Source organism: Mytilus edulis, chromosome 7 (assembly GCF_963676685.1).
Source record: "Mytilus edulis chromosome 7, xbMytEdul2.2, whole genome shotgun sequence".
NCBI classification, from domain to species: domain Eukaryota; kingdom Metazoa; phylum Mollusca; class Bivalvia; order Mytilida; family Mytilidae; genus Mytilus; species Mytilus edulis.
Window position 1 is genome coordinate 9,360,183 of NC_092350.1, and position 17,667 is coordinate 9,377,849.

At 31.1% G+C, this 17,667-nt stretch overlaps 1 protein-coding gene across 4 annotated transcripts in view; it reads right to left on the bottom strand.

Annotated features, from left to right (window-relative positions):
• Positions 1–324: 324 nt before the first annotated feature.
• Positions 325–17,667, bottom strand: part of LOC139529863 (carboxy-terminal kinesin 2-like) — a 28,918-nt gene continuing 11,575 nt past the window's right edge. For 3 of the 4 annotated variants that reach the window (XM_071325804.1, XM_071325803.1, XM_071325801.1), the window contains exons 2-15: positions 16,431–16,538; positions 15,296–15,548; positions 14,851–14,949; positions 14,110–14,359; positions 11,445–11,655; positions 10,889–11,056; positions 10,346–10,492; positions 9,783–9,905; positions 8,605–8,778; positions 7,374–7,535; positions 6,790–6,928; positions 4,611–4,750; positions 3,782–3,931; positions 325–3,033 (exon numbers count right to left, since the gene is read on the bottom strand). In XM_071325804.1, coding sequence (XP_071181905.1) covers positions 2,992–3,033; positions 3,782–3,931; positions 4,611–4,750; positions 6,790–6,928; positions 7,374–7,535; positions 8,605–8,778; positions 9,783–9,905; positions 10,346–10,492; positions 10,889–11,056; positions 11,445–11,655; positions 14,110–14,359; positions 14,851–14,949; positions 15,296–15,548; positions 16,431–16,538 — 2,166 coding nt within the window. In that variant the 3' untranslated portion in view covers positions 325–2,991. The remainder of the gene's footprint in view (positions 3,034–3,781; positions 3,932–4,610; positions 4,751–6,789; positions 6,929–7,373; positions 7,536–8,604; positions 8,779–9,782; positions 9,906–10,345; positions 10,493–10,888; positions 11,057–11,444; positions 11,656–14,109; positions 14,360–14,850; positions 14,950–15,295; positions 15,549–16,430; positions 16,539–17,667) is intronic. The other variant, XM_071325802.1, reaches the window with a different exon arrangement.

The following is a 17,667-nucleotide window of genomic DNA, read 5'->3' on the forward strand; positions in this document are numbered from 1 at the left end:
GATCTTGACCTCATTTCTATTGATCATTGATAATTTTAAGTTGATGCGATATTTGTATAAAAACCTTAATGGTACAGACTTTCAACAAGTTCAATAAAAATAAGGTAAGCAGGGAAGATATTAAAATTCAGACAAACAAGAATGTGTCCATAGTACACCAATCACACTTTCATTTTCTATGTTCAGTGGACCATGACTTTAAACTGAAATGTGACAAACAGACAGATGAATGGGACGGACAAACATAAAACAAACAGACGCACAGACAAGAAAACATAATGCCCCCTCTACTATCGTAGGTGGGGCATAAAAATAAAGGCAAACTCTCTTTGACTATTTATTCTTTAAATAAATATGGATGATAGAGTACCATTGTTAGTATCAGAATAGAAAGAAAGTTTTAGTGAAGAAAGACTAAGAGATTCAGAGAAATATACATGTATACTTTCCTAACAATTTATTTAATCAATATGGTCTTGGTTTCAAAACTTTTGACATATATAATTAAAATTTTCCATTTGAGTGCTGGCAATTCTATTTAATAGTTAATTGAGGAGATTATGCAAAAAAATGTCATAGTAATTATAAATTCATCTGATGTACAATGTCTGATCCTAAAAAAATTAAAACATTTTATAATCATATTCTAGAAATACTTGATAGTATAAAATTAGAGAAATGGTGTGTTTGCCAATGAGAAAACTACAGTGAATTCATATATTTCGTAGGTATCAATTTTCGTGGATTGAGAAAAGCTTGAATTTTGATTGATATTTGATTTTGTGGTTTTGCCAATCTCTGCATACAAAGCCTATAGAAAATTTGTAATTCGTTGAACTTTTAAATTTGTGGTTCACTTGTACCCATGCGATCCACCAAAATATGAATCCACAGTAACCGCCAGAGTTCAAATGTTGTAATATAAGCAACTATAGAGCATTATAAGGTCATCAAATTCTGTTCAAATTTGACAGTGTGTTCTTAATGACATTAATGGGGGAAATCATAATGTAGACAGCTAAATACAATAGAATAAAAATACATAGTTATCTTTTTTTAAGATATTGAATGTCTTTAATTTAAAGCTGACAGCAAGAGCATATTCTCCAAAATTTGGAAGGCTTTTTTCATAAGAACTGGTTTCATTTAGTTTTTGATTAGAGGAAATGTTTCTGTTAATATTTGATTTGTTGGTTCTAACAAATAATACATACAAGCCTATAGAAAATTCTGATTTTGTTCAGCAATATTTCTCCTCTATACCATAAACAAAATAGTGCCCAAAATTGTTTATGATAAATCCACATGTTAAATTAACAGAATGCTATATTTTTTTAATCAGAAATTTATATAAATTAAGTTTTTTGTATTCAAATTTATATAGCTTTATTCAACTGAAATGAGTGTTTGCATTTCATAGAATATATAAAGTTTAAATTGAAAGGTATATAAAATATTTACATATTTACAGATGTAAAATGGATGATCATTATTTACTGCAATGGACTACAGCATATGAAATGTCATTAAATTGATATATATTCTACAGTACATGAAACAACAATTATATAGAAAATAGAATACTGTATATTCAGAAATTATTGGGATGTTTTTATTATTGCAAATAATGCGACTTTGTTATAGTCGCAATAATTTAAACACACATTTTGAAATCTATGATATAAATAAAAACAGGATTTTTCTCAATTTCGCAAAAAATAAAATCGCATTATACTCTAAAATGACAAAATCACAATAATGAATGCACACAATAATTTCTGAATTTACAGTACTAAAACCCTCACAACAAGATGCATACATGTTGCACACTCTCTAGTTCATTAATCTCAATTATACAATTAATACATTACAGACTAGCAAACCCATAATAAAAATCTGGCACTAATAACTTTATCTACAGCAATTAAAAATTCTGAATGCATTATGCTGCCTTTTAAATAAGAACACAATATAAAAAAACTCATAAAATTTACATTTTGAATAAAACTTTTTGTTGTAAATTATTTCGCATAGAAAGTAAGTGTTCAATACTAGTGCAAATATTACTTCAAATTATTAACATCATCAGTGATACAGTTCTTCAAACATTGCTGTGCAAGTATGGTTATTATCCTTCATTGTAGAAATATTGCACATGCAAGCTCAAATAATACAAAAAATTACAAGACAATAGTTTTTAATTTTCATGCAATAACCCTATATTATATAAACATTTATGAATATATATTTGCATGTTTTGATCACCTGTATTTATTCCTGCCAAAAATTTCAAGAAACTTGCATGTGAGTATTAAAAAAAAACATGCTCATATTACTGTAAATTCAAAGAAATTGTAATTTGTTTATAATTGCAAAGGAATTAGTTTCATTTTAAATTTTGAAAGCATTACTTGTATGCAGCTTATCTTGAAATCGTGATAATTTCTCTCATAATTGCAATAATGAGGGCACAGAAACATTTCTGATTTTGCAGCGTTAAAATAAGAACAAAAGATATGAAATTTGTACAAAAACACTCATATATTTAACACAAAAACTCTATTTTTTTGGTATGTAAATTTGAAGATTTACAGAAATTTGAGAATGAATATTCAAAAGTTTACTGAAAGAATATATAAACATGTGTTTAGTAGTGAAAGTTCTTAAATCGTAACTCTAATAAATTATTTCCTGCTAATTTTGTTTCATATCAACATCAACAATACCAACTTCTCATTATTCCTGAAAATTTCAACAACTTTGAAAAATAAGAAATGATTCGAAAATCAAATTATTTAAAAAAAAAAGGGTAAAATATATCCTTGTGCAAGTATTGCAATGACATACATGTATAATAAATAAGTGTTAACATTCTTAATTCAACTATAAACTTCAAATTGATCATGTTGATACAACAATACATATAGCAGTAATTTTTGTGCTTAAAAAACTTGTCAAATGCACCACATAAATTTAAAAATCTCTAATTGTTTATCTCTTCTGTTGGGCTGTTCCTATATTGCACTGGTTCACCTAGAAAAAAAGAATAAAATAAAATAAATCATAGTCATCTCAAATCATTCAATAAACTCTATGGAAATTTCAGACATCAATTTTCTTTGACTTGTCACAAATTTTGACCAAGTAAAATCCTATAGGAGGATTACTATTTTCGTTCAAAACTTTTAAAATTTTACTAATAGATTTCTAAATAAAAGTACACAAAACATATTTAAATATATACATATTATATGAGTGTAAATCATAACAACTAGTATTTGACAACAGCTTCTAAAATTATCATAGATTTTTTTAAAGATCTTGAATAAAACAAGAAGTTGCACACAATGCCTTGAAAAGCTTATCCCAAATCAATTATACAGCTGGTATAATAAAGAATTCAAAGTTTTGACCAACAGGAAACTAAAGCTAAGGTGAACTAAAATTCAACATCATAAAATTGCAGACCATATATTGAATCATTCCTTAATACAGAAGCTAAGTAACATAAACAAAAGTTGCAGTAAAACATTGATTGCAGTATACCAATTTAGAGTGTAGTATAATTTTACTGGCAAATGATGCTTTACATTATTTGTATACTTGGATATTTTATTGAGACTTGTCCTAGCAATACTTAGTGCATTAATAAGAACATCAATGAAGTACAAAACAAATGTTTTGTTGATTCAGATATCTGGATTTCAATAACATATTTTTGTTTTGTTATCCCATTAATGTACATTTGATGTTCATATTTATGATTCCTTCAGTAACTTACCTTTGTGGCAAACCTAAGTGAGTTGAGTGTTTCCTGGAAACATTCTTCTTTAGGAGAAACATTAACGAACATAAGAGTTTTACTATTGCCTCCTAAAGAGTTCTGTAAAAGGTACGTTAACTTTGAGTTTCTGTAAGGTATATGGTTGTCCTGAAAATATATAAATTTTAGGATTTCACTGTTGATTCTAATAGTTCTGATAAATATTGCTACTATTTGAATATCAAACAAAATAGTATTTGTTTGTTATAGAACTGACTTTATACATGAATTATTAATTCAAAGAGCATAAGAGCAATGTAAAAGAAATGTTTAACACAACTAATGATAAAATATACAAAGTACATACAGAATTTTCAAGGGGGAATTAACACCCTAACAAAAGTCAAAACAACGTGATATGGCTTTTACTACCCATTTTGTTGTGTAGCAAGAAAGATGAGAGTGATCCCCATTTTCTCAAAGTATTTTAGGAATAAGTCAACAAGTTATTTCAATTTTCACAGCTGTTTTTCTTTCTCTTTATATTATTTGTATGTTTTTCTTATTCTATGTTTAACAACAAGCAGTTTCCTAACTTGTTTCAACAATGGTGACATATATATATCTTCTATTGTATTTTGAATAGCATGTAAAAAAAAACATGAGCAAATTCTATTTTTGAACAGTTTAAGACCAACTTTTATATTTTTGAACGAGCAAAACTTGTTACAAACTTGAAATCAAGGGAAATGCAATGTTTGTGAAAGACTTGATTTACAGAAACCTCCAAATCTTGCATAATTCAGAAAAATTTTCACAGATATATTTCTATGATCTTAAAACAAACCTTATTTCCTATCGCCATGATGACATTACCAAGGTTACTGAGTGATTTGTTAATAGCTAATGTCTCCTTCATTCGTTGTCCTTCTGATCCAGATTCTTTGAGTCTCTCACTACCAGCCAGATCTACCAGATTTAATGTACCTGTAAGATAAAACTATTAAGTCACAAACATTCACAATATCATACTAGGAGTCAGAGGTTGGCTGTTCATTTCAGTGTAAGAACACAATCAGTATTGACTAAGCTGGTATCCTCATTTACCTCATTTTTTGTTATCAAATTGAATTCTAAATGGATTTATTTTCCCTATTCAAATATTTTTGCATTTATCGAATGTAATCACATCAAGATCTCTCTTGTCCATTTCTTCCAAATGTCAGATTTCCCACATTGATGTTGTGTAATCACATTGAATTTTATTAACGCATGTTTCCTTGAGTTAAAGTACTTTCACTATTTTATTCAATCACAGTGATCTATCTATCACTCGTCTAAGATTTCAATCAGTCAGGTTTTCCCCTGTTATATTGTGTAAAGAGACTGTGTTCTACATTGGCTGGTTTCCCCAGTGATAGCTTTCCCTGTTAATTTGAGTGTAAACACACTGAGTCCTACCGTGACTGGTTTCCCCAGTGATAGCTTTCCCTGTTAATTTGAGTGTAAACACACCGAGTCCTACCGTGACTGGTTTCCCCAGTGATAGCTTTCCCTATTAATTGGAGTGTAAACACACTGAGTCCTACCGTGACTGGTTTCCCCAGTGATAAAGTTTTCCATGTTAATTTGTGTGTAAACACACTGAATCCTACCTTGTCTGGTTTCCCGTTATAGAATTCTCCCCTGTTAATTTGTATGTGAACACACTGAATCCTACCTTATCTGGTTTCCAGTTATAGAATTCTCCCCTGTTAATTTGAGTGTGAACACACTGAATCCTACCTTGTCTGGTTTCCCCAGTTATAGAATTTTTCCCTGTTAATTTGAGTGTGAACACACTGAATCCTACCTTGTCTGGTTTCCCCAGTTATAGAATTTTTCCCTGTTAATTTGAGTGTGAACACACTGAATCCTACCTTGTCTGGTTTCCCCAGTCAAGAATTTTTCCCTGTTAATTTGAGTGTGAACACACTGAGTCCTACCGTGACCGGTTTCCCCAGTGATAAAGTTTTCCATGTTAATTTGTGTGTAAACACACTGAATCCTACCGTGACTGGTTTCCCGTTATAGAATTTTTCCCTGTTAATTTGAGTGTGAACACACTGAATCCTACCTTATCTGGTTTCCAGTTATAGAATTCTCCCCTGTTAATTTGTGTGTGAACACACTGAATCCTACCTTGTCTGGTTTCCCGTTATAGAATTCTCCCCTGTTAATTTAAGTGTAAACACACTGAATCCTACCTTGTCTGGTTTCCCGTTATAGAATTCTCCCCTGTTAATTTGAGTGTAAACACACTGAATCCTACCTTGTCTGGTTTCCCATTATAGAATTCTCCCCTGTTAATTTGTATGTGAACACACTGAATCCTACCTTGTCTGGTTTCCCGTTATAGAATTTTTCCCTGTTAATTTGAGTGTAAACACACTGAATCCTACCTTGTCTGGTTTCCCGTTATAGAATTTTTCCCTGTTAATTTGAGTGTGAACACACTGAATCCTACCTTGTCTGGTTTCCCGTTATAGAATTTTTCCCTGTTAATTTGAGTGTAAACACACTGAATCCTACCTTGTCTGGTTTCCCGTTATAGAATTTTTCCCTGTTAATTTGAGTGTGAACACACTGAATCCTACCTTGTCTGGTTTCCCGTTATAGAATTTTTCCCTGTTAATTTGAGTGTGAACACACTGAATCCTACCTTGTCTGGTTGTCCGTTATAGAATTTTTCCCTGTTAATTTGAGTGTGAACACACTGAATCCTACCTTATCTGGTTTCCAGTTATAGAATTCTCCCCTGTTAATTTGTGTGTAAACACACTGAATCCTACCTTGTCTGGTTTCCCGTTATAGAATTTTTCCCTGTTAATTTGAGTGTGAACACACTGAATCCTACCTTGTCTGGTTTCCCGTTATAGATTCTCCCCTGTTAATTTGAGTGTGAACACATCGAGTCCTACCGTGACTGTTTTCCACTATTATAAAGTTTTCCCTGTAAACTTGAGTGTAAACACACTGCATCCTACCTTGACTGGTTTCTCCTGTTATAGAGTTTTCCCCTGTTAATTTGAGTGTGAACACACTATGACTCCTCGATGACCTCTCGTTACACTTTGTTTCTCCAACTGATCGGTTCTTAGATGCTTTCTGTAACAACTGATACACCTATAAAACAATTCAGAAAAATATGGTCAGGCAGAACAAGTGAAAATGCACATAATGAATGTCAACATAAATCATTTCAAAATAAATAAAGAATGTGTCCATGGGACACAGATGATGCCCCTGCATTTGGTTGAGGCAAACAAAAGTTAGAGAAGGGAAAGCAATTTTTTGGATATATTTACAAGAGTATTACAAATGTCTCCTTTACCTCGGGCTGGGGCATAAAAAGTATACTGTAATATGTTTTCAATTCAAAATGCAAAAATATCTATGTTTTAATACAGTAGAAAAAATTTCTTCAATAAAAAAAGAGTTTCTATTAACTTGATAACATGAATACAAGACATACAAATAACAAATAATTTTGTCAGCTTATCCCGGTATCAATCATGGCTTGTGTCAGCTGATCCATGCCATTTATTGTCAGGTGAGAGTCATGACTTACCATTTCCTCTTTAGTGACCGGAACAATGGTCAAGTTAGTAACAAAGACTTCATTACTGTTTTTCTGACCAGACATTTTAATGTCATGTTTCAGATCTTCATCACCAAGCAAGTCATGGATCGTTTCATTGTAGATTTCTAAAAATGAGGCATCTAAAGCATACTGCAAAATAAAGTAATATATTCTGATAGTAAGTATAAGAATTCTTTCAGGAATATTTTTTATATAGAATCAATGTTTTACCATTGGTAGGATTCTACATTTTTGAACCTTTTCTTTCCCTTGTCTCAAATAAAAATAATTTACTAGAATGTTAGATATTAAAATAACTTTTGATTTGTAGTTATAGAAGTGTCTTGTTCTTACAGTAATTACTCCTAATGACACTTCTATGAAAAGTATGCCTGTGCTAAGGAAACGATAAGTCAAATAAAATAGCCTGAACCTTAATTTGATGTAAATGCAGCAAACTCACATTACATGTCATTTCTGTCGAACATCAGGCAGACAAAATGAATTTTAAAGTTAATGTGAAGAAAATAACCTTATCATTGCTTATGAAAGTCATAGGAAGTACATCCCATGTTTTACTTCTGAAAATGTTCAATCTTATTTCACTCCAGGTTTGTATATTTATACACAAATCATATCGTCCTGTGTCACGAAGTAAGAAAACATTCTTTCAATCTCCACATGTTCAAATCAATTCTATCAACTTTCCAGACTTGTTAACACCATCAAATATGAATACTGCAAAAAATCTTTCAACTTTTGTGGTTTATGCAAGAATCATTGACTCCTTTATAATCCTGAACTATGTGGTTTAGAAATAAATCAATTACTGATAATTCAGAAATGATTGCAATGTTAACCTTCTTGCACAAATGCTTAAGTATCTGGTGTCTAGTAATAAAAACTTGCTTTCTTAATTCTGTAGTGATTTTCTTTTCAATAATAAGTAATTACATTAGTAATCAGTGATTCGTAATAATGAATAAAATTGAGAATTGAAATGGGGAATGTGTCAAAGAGACAACAACCAGACCATAGAGCAGACAACAGCAGAAGGTCACAACAGGTCTTCAATGCAGCAAGAAATTCCTGCACCCGGAGTACACATTTTAATTTCTGAATTTAAAGTAATAGAAGAAAGGAAAATATGCCTTTTGTTTTTGCCTTTAACTAATCAAGAAGATTGTTATCTAATGAATAAGAGTACTTTGACACTCACTTTCCATCCTTTACTCTCTAGTTCTCTGGTAGAATCAAATATTTGTAGAACTGCTCTGGGGATCATTCCTCTGTTGTCCACATCATTAACAGATGTACCTTCCATCGTATAAGTCTTTCCTGAGCCAGTCTGTCCGTAGGCAAATATACACACATTATAACCATCCAAAGCACTCTGTAAAATATTAAACAAATTCAGGAACTATGTATCAAATATCAAGAATACATATATATGGAGTAAAAATTATTTTTCATTGAGGATTTATATATACAAATGTAGATAAAATTTATACAAACAATTTGTGTACCAAATGCAGGATGAACAAGAATGTGTCCATAGTACACGGATGCCTCAGTAGCATTATCATTTTCTATGCTCAGTAGAACGTTAAATTGGGTTCAAATTAGAAAGATCATATCATAGGGAACATGTGTACTAAGTTTCAACTTGATTGGACTTCAACTTCATTAAAAAAAAAATACCTTCACAGTATTATAGTTAACTGAATGTTTAGTTGTACATTCATTGCTAAGATCTGTGATGAGCTGATCAACACTGTTAAGCTTACCAATATAAATGGTTCCAAAAATTAACAAGCTTGTACTAGCAGTTACTCAGAAAAATGTAACATTTTTTTTATTTGTGTGTCAATGTAAATTAATTGTAAAGAACATACATGAAAGTAGGAAACAGAAACAATACAAGAGTTGTATCTAAAAATTTGTCACAATTAAATTTAAAATGATTTTCTTTTATAAAATATCAAGAAGCTTTGATTTGTTTACTCCACCTGTGTCAATGTGAAGAACATACATGCATAGTCCCCCTTCCCCATAGTTCCCGTTCCCTATCATTGGAGATGTGGTATAATTAAGACATTCTATCAAGATTGTATTGTCCTTGATTACATTCCTTTATGTAGCGGGTTATTTAACAGTGTGCACCACATTTTTTATGTTATTTCGAATAGACAGAAAAAATATTACAGTCATTTCTTATAATTTAATTCTTAATTCCATTTTAAACCGTAGAAAACCATGAAAAAACGTTGATGATGTCACGGTCACATGACTAAATTATGTCTATGGGCTCATAACAAAATAATGTCAGCCAATCAGAAGACGTGTTACATCCAAAATTAAATTATTGTAGAATATATAGAATTACTCCTTACAAACCTGAACTAACTGTGAGATTTCTTCAAACACTTGTTGCTGTGAAGTATGGTCACTGAAAACTTTGTCAAAACCAAACTCGTATTTACTCTGGGCATTATTACCTCCCTTCTTTGTCAAGCAACTCTGAAAAAATAAGTCATATTTATTAGTGGTTTTATTATTACCTCCCTTCTTTGTTTAACAAAACATTACTGTGCCTCTTCTACATCAGAAACTTCATCAGTAATTGTGGCTGGTCTTTCAAGGTTCACATCAATGGACATTTAGTGAAGACAGAATCTGTCCTACAAGGTGCAAATATCTATCATCCACATCACAATACAAAACTTAGACAATGTTACAAATTGAATTGTTTCAAAATCGGTGAACATTTGTATAGGAAGCACATAATATCTTGAAACAAAATGTTTCTGATACATAAATTAAATGTGCTTTCTATACAAATTAATCAAATAAGTAATATTCCAAAATGCAGAAATAAAAGGATTTTATTTTAATTTGCTTGTTCTAGTTCAGAGAGCCAAAGTTAAAAAGCGAAAATCATACCAAAATATGACTCATACCTCATTCAATGTAGCATCACCAGTTTTTTCTAGCTCTATTATCCTTTGATCCTGATCAGGAAAGTTCATGTGACTTATCATGCCATCATTTCCTAGAGTTTCATCTCCCAGTAATGGTCGAACTCTACAGAACACCCTGATGTTGCCCTGAAATCAGCAAAAAGATATTTCTCTTCTACTGTTTTAATATCATTTAAGTTACTTGTTAAATTTTGTTGTTGTTAAATTTTACTTATCCATGTCCATATAATGGTACACAAATGTTCTAATTTGTTAACCATAACAGAAAAGTAATAGGTTTGCATGATAGTATTTATGTTACGATATAAAATAGTAGATGATACATGTTTAAGGTGTACTTTCTTATGTTGTCATTACATTTATTAGATGAAATCTAAATGGAAATTCCTGGTTTGGTATTTTTTTTAATTTGTTTTTGTAAGTATTAAATCAAGCTGGCACTAAAGGTATTGAGGAACATGTTTATTTAAAATTACCTGTTGATTAAAAATCATAAAAATTCAGTTCATTACAGCTACATACCTTTAATTCCTGAATTTGGTTGTGTAACTTTCTTCTCTCTGTTTCATGACTTCTGATCTGACAGTTTTGTTCTTCTATCTCTCTATCTCTATTTTCCAGTAAGTTTCTCAGTCTCTCTATTTCAGTATCTTTTGTTTTGTTTGATGTAACAGCCTGTTCAAGTCGTAACTGTGAAGAGAGATTTAATACATGTTATATTTCTATTATGTCTCTCTTATTACTTAACCTGTAATATAAACAAAAATAAGTTTTCTTATCTTTCTTTGGCTTATTCAGCTAAAGAATTTTTCCTCATCATGCTTATTGCTTAATCTTATTAACACAAGAACAGTGCCAAAGGTTTTTATATCCCTTCCTCAGAGTAAAATTAGTTTACTGTACTGTTAAAGTACATAAATTATTATAACAATGCTCAAGAGTAACTTGCTCTCAAAAATTTCAAGTCAAAATCAGTGTTTAAATTTAATTCATGTAAGTTTCATACATTAAAATAAATTTGCATGAGATTATTTTACATAATCTTCAGTTAAGATTTATTTATTGAATGATATCATACTTTCGTATTCTCTAGTTCTGCTCCCATTCCTGCCTGAGCTGATGTTAGCTGTGCTACAGATGCTTTGAGTCCGTCCACCTCAACTCTCCTGGCGTTCAGATCACTCTGTAAACTCTCGTTCTGACGAGATAACGTCTCCTTTAGAAAGGTCATATCGCTGATTTCTCTCTGTAGACCTCTTTGAACTTCATCACGCTTATCCTCTTCTTGTCTGAATTTGAAAGGTTTAACATTTAAGAATTGAATGCTTCTCTTTATAATTTTATTGAGGTATAAAAGTGTTGTTCAAGCCATTCAATTCTTCTAATAATAACTAATCCTGATTTTTTTTAATTTTCATATTTTAATGTTAACTGTCAAGAATCACATGAATATGCATAACACTGATTTCAAGTTGTAGTTAAATATAGTTTTGTAGAATTTGCTATTTAAAGGGGCACTAGCTACGAGATATATAAAAAAACTAAAGTAAGATTTTTTTTTGTTCAATCAATAATGAAAGTGAAATAGTGAAATAATAATTTGCTTTTAGCAGCCAAAATGGTTCAATTTTGTCAAATTGAGCGAAGAAACATTGATAATTACTCATTCACTTGCAAGTGAATTAGTCGACCTCATTTAATCCGTATTCATGTGAACTTAAATTTAACCCCTTGCTAGAGATTGACAACGCATGCTTTGTACGTGTACTGGTTATTTAAAGAAAAAGAATGTCAACAATGAAAATGAACAGTGTTCTCCCCAGAAATTTTGGATAGCATCACATTTTGCGTAAAAAAAAAACTGTATTTTTTTAATGTCATTTGTCGCGTCGCGTCGATGGTCTTTTTCCTTTATATGTTTTAGTTTATATTGTTATATATTCATAACTGAGAATACAATTAAACTATAACCACAAAAACAGTTGTTTCAGTTTATGTTTTCTTTATTCATTTATAGTTACAGAATTACAAAACTAAATATCTAGTACACAAAATTAACTATTTTTTATATTATATTAAGTAAAGATAAAGTAGCAAAAGTAGCAAAAAAAAATCAATTTAAAAACTTTTTTTGTTTTGTTTATGAAATTCATTGTTTCATGGCACTCAATCAATTAGTCCCAGTTGATTCTTATCTTTACATCAAAATGATCTGTATTTTTAACAAAGTTATCTAACAAATACTAAGTCTGTTAATGCGTAGTTTTCTCTCTTTGTATATTTTTTCGATCTGTTGTCATTATCGTGAAAATGCGGATTTTTGTCATATCTGGTCCGGTTCCGATCCGTGGTTTTCCCAAAAATGTGCAATGGCGGCCGTGGAAAAATTTACGAAAATGAGTCCGAGAATAAACATTGTTTGACAAGAGATTGTGAATGAATAAGACGCTTTTAATGCGTTAAATAGATTAAACATAAACTTAAGCCAATTATGATAACTTTTGAAAGAAGTATTAAACTTATTTTAGCTCTAAACCAAAATTCTCGCTCTCGGAAGAGAAAGAAAGTAATTTTTGGAGAGCACAAATAAACGACCTTTTATTAAAAAATTAAAATCGTTCCAATCTTTGCAAATTTTGTAATACAAAACGTAGATTTCGAATTGTTTTTTGATTGCATTTTTCCATGTCGAAATTGGTGATTGCAGACACGTGCCGTGGTATTAGTCATGTCATAAGTGTCAGCTTGGGATATTCGCATCCAAACAGTTATCACCCTAAGGGCAATTAACACAGTCCTTGCTATTTAATCTCTTAATTGCCTGTAGTGTCCGACTTAAAGGGATTACAATTAAAGGTGATATAATGTTTATGATCATAATCGATAATAGATGAAATTTCAAAATTGAGGACAAGTAAAATAGCATCTTCAAAATAATTGTAGCGTCGCGGGAATAATTATAGCGTCGCGGGAATTATTATAGCATCACGGTAAAAACATATAGCGTCGCGGTACCGCGACACTAAAACGGCCTGGGGAGAACACTGATGAAACTACGGTAAATCTTTTGATTACTGATTCAATCCATATAAAATCATTCTTATAGGGTTAAAAACAATGAGAAACATTTTTTAATCTATAAAATAAACTCAAACAGACCTAACAAAAATCCAATTGCACGTGTTGGTTTAATCTATTCATATCTTTATTCATGTTTACATCGCTTATATGGTCATCTGAGGTCAAATCAATAGTTAATTAGATGGTGTCTGGACTAAAATACACATGAAACGAACCTACATATTGTCTACCCCATGCTCTGTAAACTGTTTATTTTTAGACTTTTGGTAGTTTGGATAAATGTTTTACATTATTATAAATCAAATATGAGAATTTGAGTCAAATGGATGACCACGAATTTGACAGCTAATGCCCCTTTAACAGAAAGTTCCTTATTGTTGACCAATTAAACCTGTATAATGTTAGATATTGAATGTTCTCTAATTTTATTTACATGTATATTTTGCACACTTAATTGAAACTTCTTGATAGCAATCTTCTTGGTAGGTATTACACAATTAAAATGAGTGCATATAATAAGATTAAAATATAGACAAGGAGACAGATTTGTAAAAGCAAATTGCTTGTTTCTGAATCCTTAATATTATTTTATTTGTATAATATAATTTAATGTTGATTTATCTGAATAAATATTGTTTAAACTAAGATTAAGTAAGCTCTACCTGAGTTTTCTTTTTAAGTCAGTGATTTCTTCGGAGGCCTGACTAACTATATTTTCTTTAATTGACACCGTCCCAGACAGCTGTTGGTTCATTGATTCCAGAGATACGATTCTCTGATTCTGTGTTTCCATTTGATTGACGAGACCTTCCCTGTTATTGGTTTGTTTCTCTAACTTAGCCTCCATGTCTTCTAGTCGTCCCTTCAGATCCCATGCTGGCCTCTTCTTACTACCACCTCCACCATTACCAGCTATTCAATAACAATTGTACAAAATTTTTAATATAAATCAACTAAAAAATATACTAAAAAATTCTGTGGATTCGTTTATATTTGTGTTACTATTTTTTGTGGATTGCGGAATAATTGTATTTTTGTATAATTCAAAGTCAGAGTTTCATTTAAGACAGCATACAGGACAAAGTTTGTACTTGGTTTAACATTCAAATTCATGATTCACCTGTATCAATGAAACCAAAGAAAATTGGTATCCTATTAACATGATGAAAAATAACGAAATTCAAATTATGTGACTTTATTAGACAAATAATAACAAAATTTTACAAAAAATAAACTGTTTACAGAGCTTTGTCTTGCCTACATGTTATTTGGATAGTATAATGCAAACATTGAATTTGAACATGTAATTTACACAAAACTCTCAGTCAATGGACCATACTGAAAGGATGGGGACAAATTATCTCCATGGAAATTCAAAACTCCTATTTTCAGGATTTACTAACCTGGTGGTTTATTAGATGAAGATGTCTTACTGGTTGCGAGTCTAACTGTCCCCTGTGCTCCCCTTGCAGGTGGTGGTCTGGTATTGGTGCTTGATGCTGCTGTTTAAACAAAATTTAGTCACGATATAAGCCATGAAAAATTATTTAATACATACACGTAGGTACAATGTACATGTAAAATCAACAGAAAATCTATGTTGTTAATAAACACGAAATATTTTTTAGTTATTCTGTATTGACTGTTTTTTTTTTATCATGACAACAACTTGTGTTGTAATTACTACATTCTTTTTCAGGTGAATACATGATAGTAAGACTTGAAGGGTTGTCTGTTTTATCATATTAATCTATCATCCTTGAAACATCCAAATTTGTTCTTTATCTATTTTGGACAAACTCGCCCAGAGAAATATTAATTAAAGCAACTACCCAATCAAATGTTTACCTTTTGCAGTTGGTTTGACCACAGCAGTGTTAGCTTTTGGACGGACATTATTAGCCCTGAGACTTGATCCACTGTTAGTTGACCGAAGACTTGTATTAGATACAGTGGATCTGTTAAGAGAAGTCTCTGATCTTTGTCTAGTTAATGATGATCCAGTCTTCCCAGTAACCTTGCTTGTTTCTGATGATTTCCTTGCTCTTGTTTCTACGGTCCTTTCTGAATAATCTAGACATCTTCTTTTGTTGTCTTGTTTCTGGAAAATTAATCATTATAAATAGTCAAACACAGATGATATCCTTTGCATTTGATCATTTATGGATGTTATCTAAATGTCCAGCAGCTAATATTTCATGCAAGTTTAATACAAGAACCAGTTTTTTTTATTGTCGTTTGACTGGGATAGAAACAGAGAAATATGGACTGCCAATGTTATGTTTCTATCATATTTTCTTGACATTTATTGATTAATTAACAAGAACCAATGCTGCCTTGCTCATGACATGCTATAAAACCCTTCAAACAACACTAAAAAGAATGTAGGTGACATGTTGCAAGAGAAACTTTCTGCATTTGTTTATGCTTATTTAAGTAGAGGGGTAATATTCCTGTCTTTATGTCCATCTTGTATCAGGTTATAGTTGAGGTTTAAGCTTTGGGTAAAAGTAGTTTGTGTGTGCTCACAACAATGTTAGTGTTCCCTCCTGCACTAAATAGAAGTGTAGCCCTTACCCCACCTTCTGCCCTCCAAAGCAAAAGAATGCACTCCTCTGCCTTTTCAAAAAATAAAATTTCCAAATTGACTAAGGACAGGTGCATTAGCATTTTGTAGCAGGATTAATCTATAATTGACTACTGTATATATTCAGATATTAATTGATTTTGAGATTTTTAATATCATTCAATATGAATGTGAATGGGTGAGTATTCAACTATTGCAATAATAGAAACTTGCATTCTGATATATCTGATACAAATATATGTTTGAAATTTTTTTGCAATTGCAATAATTAATCTCCAATTTTTGTAGGTCATGTAAAAATCACTATTTCAAATGATGGAAATAATTTACAGTACTTTATCATTAGTAGTTATTTTTATCTACAGACTAATTATGATAATGAATCTTGTTATATACCTCCTCTGGACTCCTTGGTCTTTTCACAGTTGATGGTGGTCTAAGTTTACTGCCAAACATAGGTAGCCTTGAGTTACCTTCTCCATTTTTTGTTGCTAATGGTTTTCTCTGCAATTAAAAAGGAAATATGTCCATTACATTTTGTACTTTATAAACATCATAACAAGTGTCATAGCTAAAACATGATTGAAGCTGTACAACAGCCGTGAGGTTGGGAACAACCCCTCAATCAGGACTCACACTACTTCAGAATTATAGGAAAAAGTTACTTCTATTTTGGAACTGATCTAAAGGGAGAAGTGGTGAGATTAGAGAGAGAAGCGTTCCTTTGTGCAGGGCTACCATGTTTGGTTTGTACTATACATGTAGTATTTATAGGGTCATATATATAATATGAATGTAAGTTGTTTTCTTTTTATATTGTTCAAACCATATCTGAGTATACACTATACAATTGAAGTAAAATAAAACGATAACAAAGACAACAACACCCATCAATTACCACATGGTGAGAGTTTATTCTGGTCGACATGTTTCGCCAACAAGGGTGAAGTAAAAGTTCAAATTCAGTGTGGTTTAAGTTTAAGTTCTTGTGAAAAACTAGCAACTAAATATCTACTACCACTATAAAGATTTTTTTTATGTCATATTTTTAAGAAAAGTCAGAAATATAGACCAATTACAATTCAATAAAAAAAAAATATGTTTATGAAATTTAGTGTTTCTCATCAAAAAGTTATATATACAAATTTCTCTAATTCTTCGTCAATTTATCCCTTTCTGCACCCATTGTATAAAAAAATTTAATCAACGTGTGGTTCATTTGATCTCAGTTCTTCATTGGTTAAAATCCGATTATGACGTCGAATTTTCTTGCTTTCCTCTGTATTTCCTATTGTGACGCCATGAAAAAAGGCAACCATGCTGAAGACGTCACATAGAAAGAACACATCTTTTTGCAGATCATTCGAAAAGAAGGCATAAATTTGCCTGCATATTGTTTGAAAATCATTAGAGAAACAGATTCTACCACCAAATCTCTTGAAAATTTAACTGTTTCGAGTGGATATATATATATCGTATCACACTCGATGCAGTGGTAGAATCTATATTTAAAAATAGTCCCAGAGTTAAGCAACATTAAATTGAAATAATCCATGTACATTGTGTACATGTTTGGAATTATATACATTTATCAAGTAGATCTTAACAAAAGTCTGTTAATTCGTGTGGAATG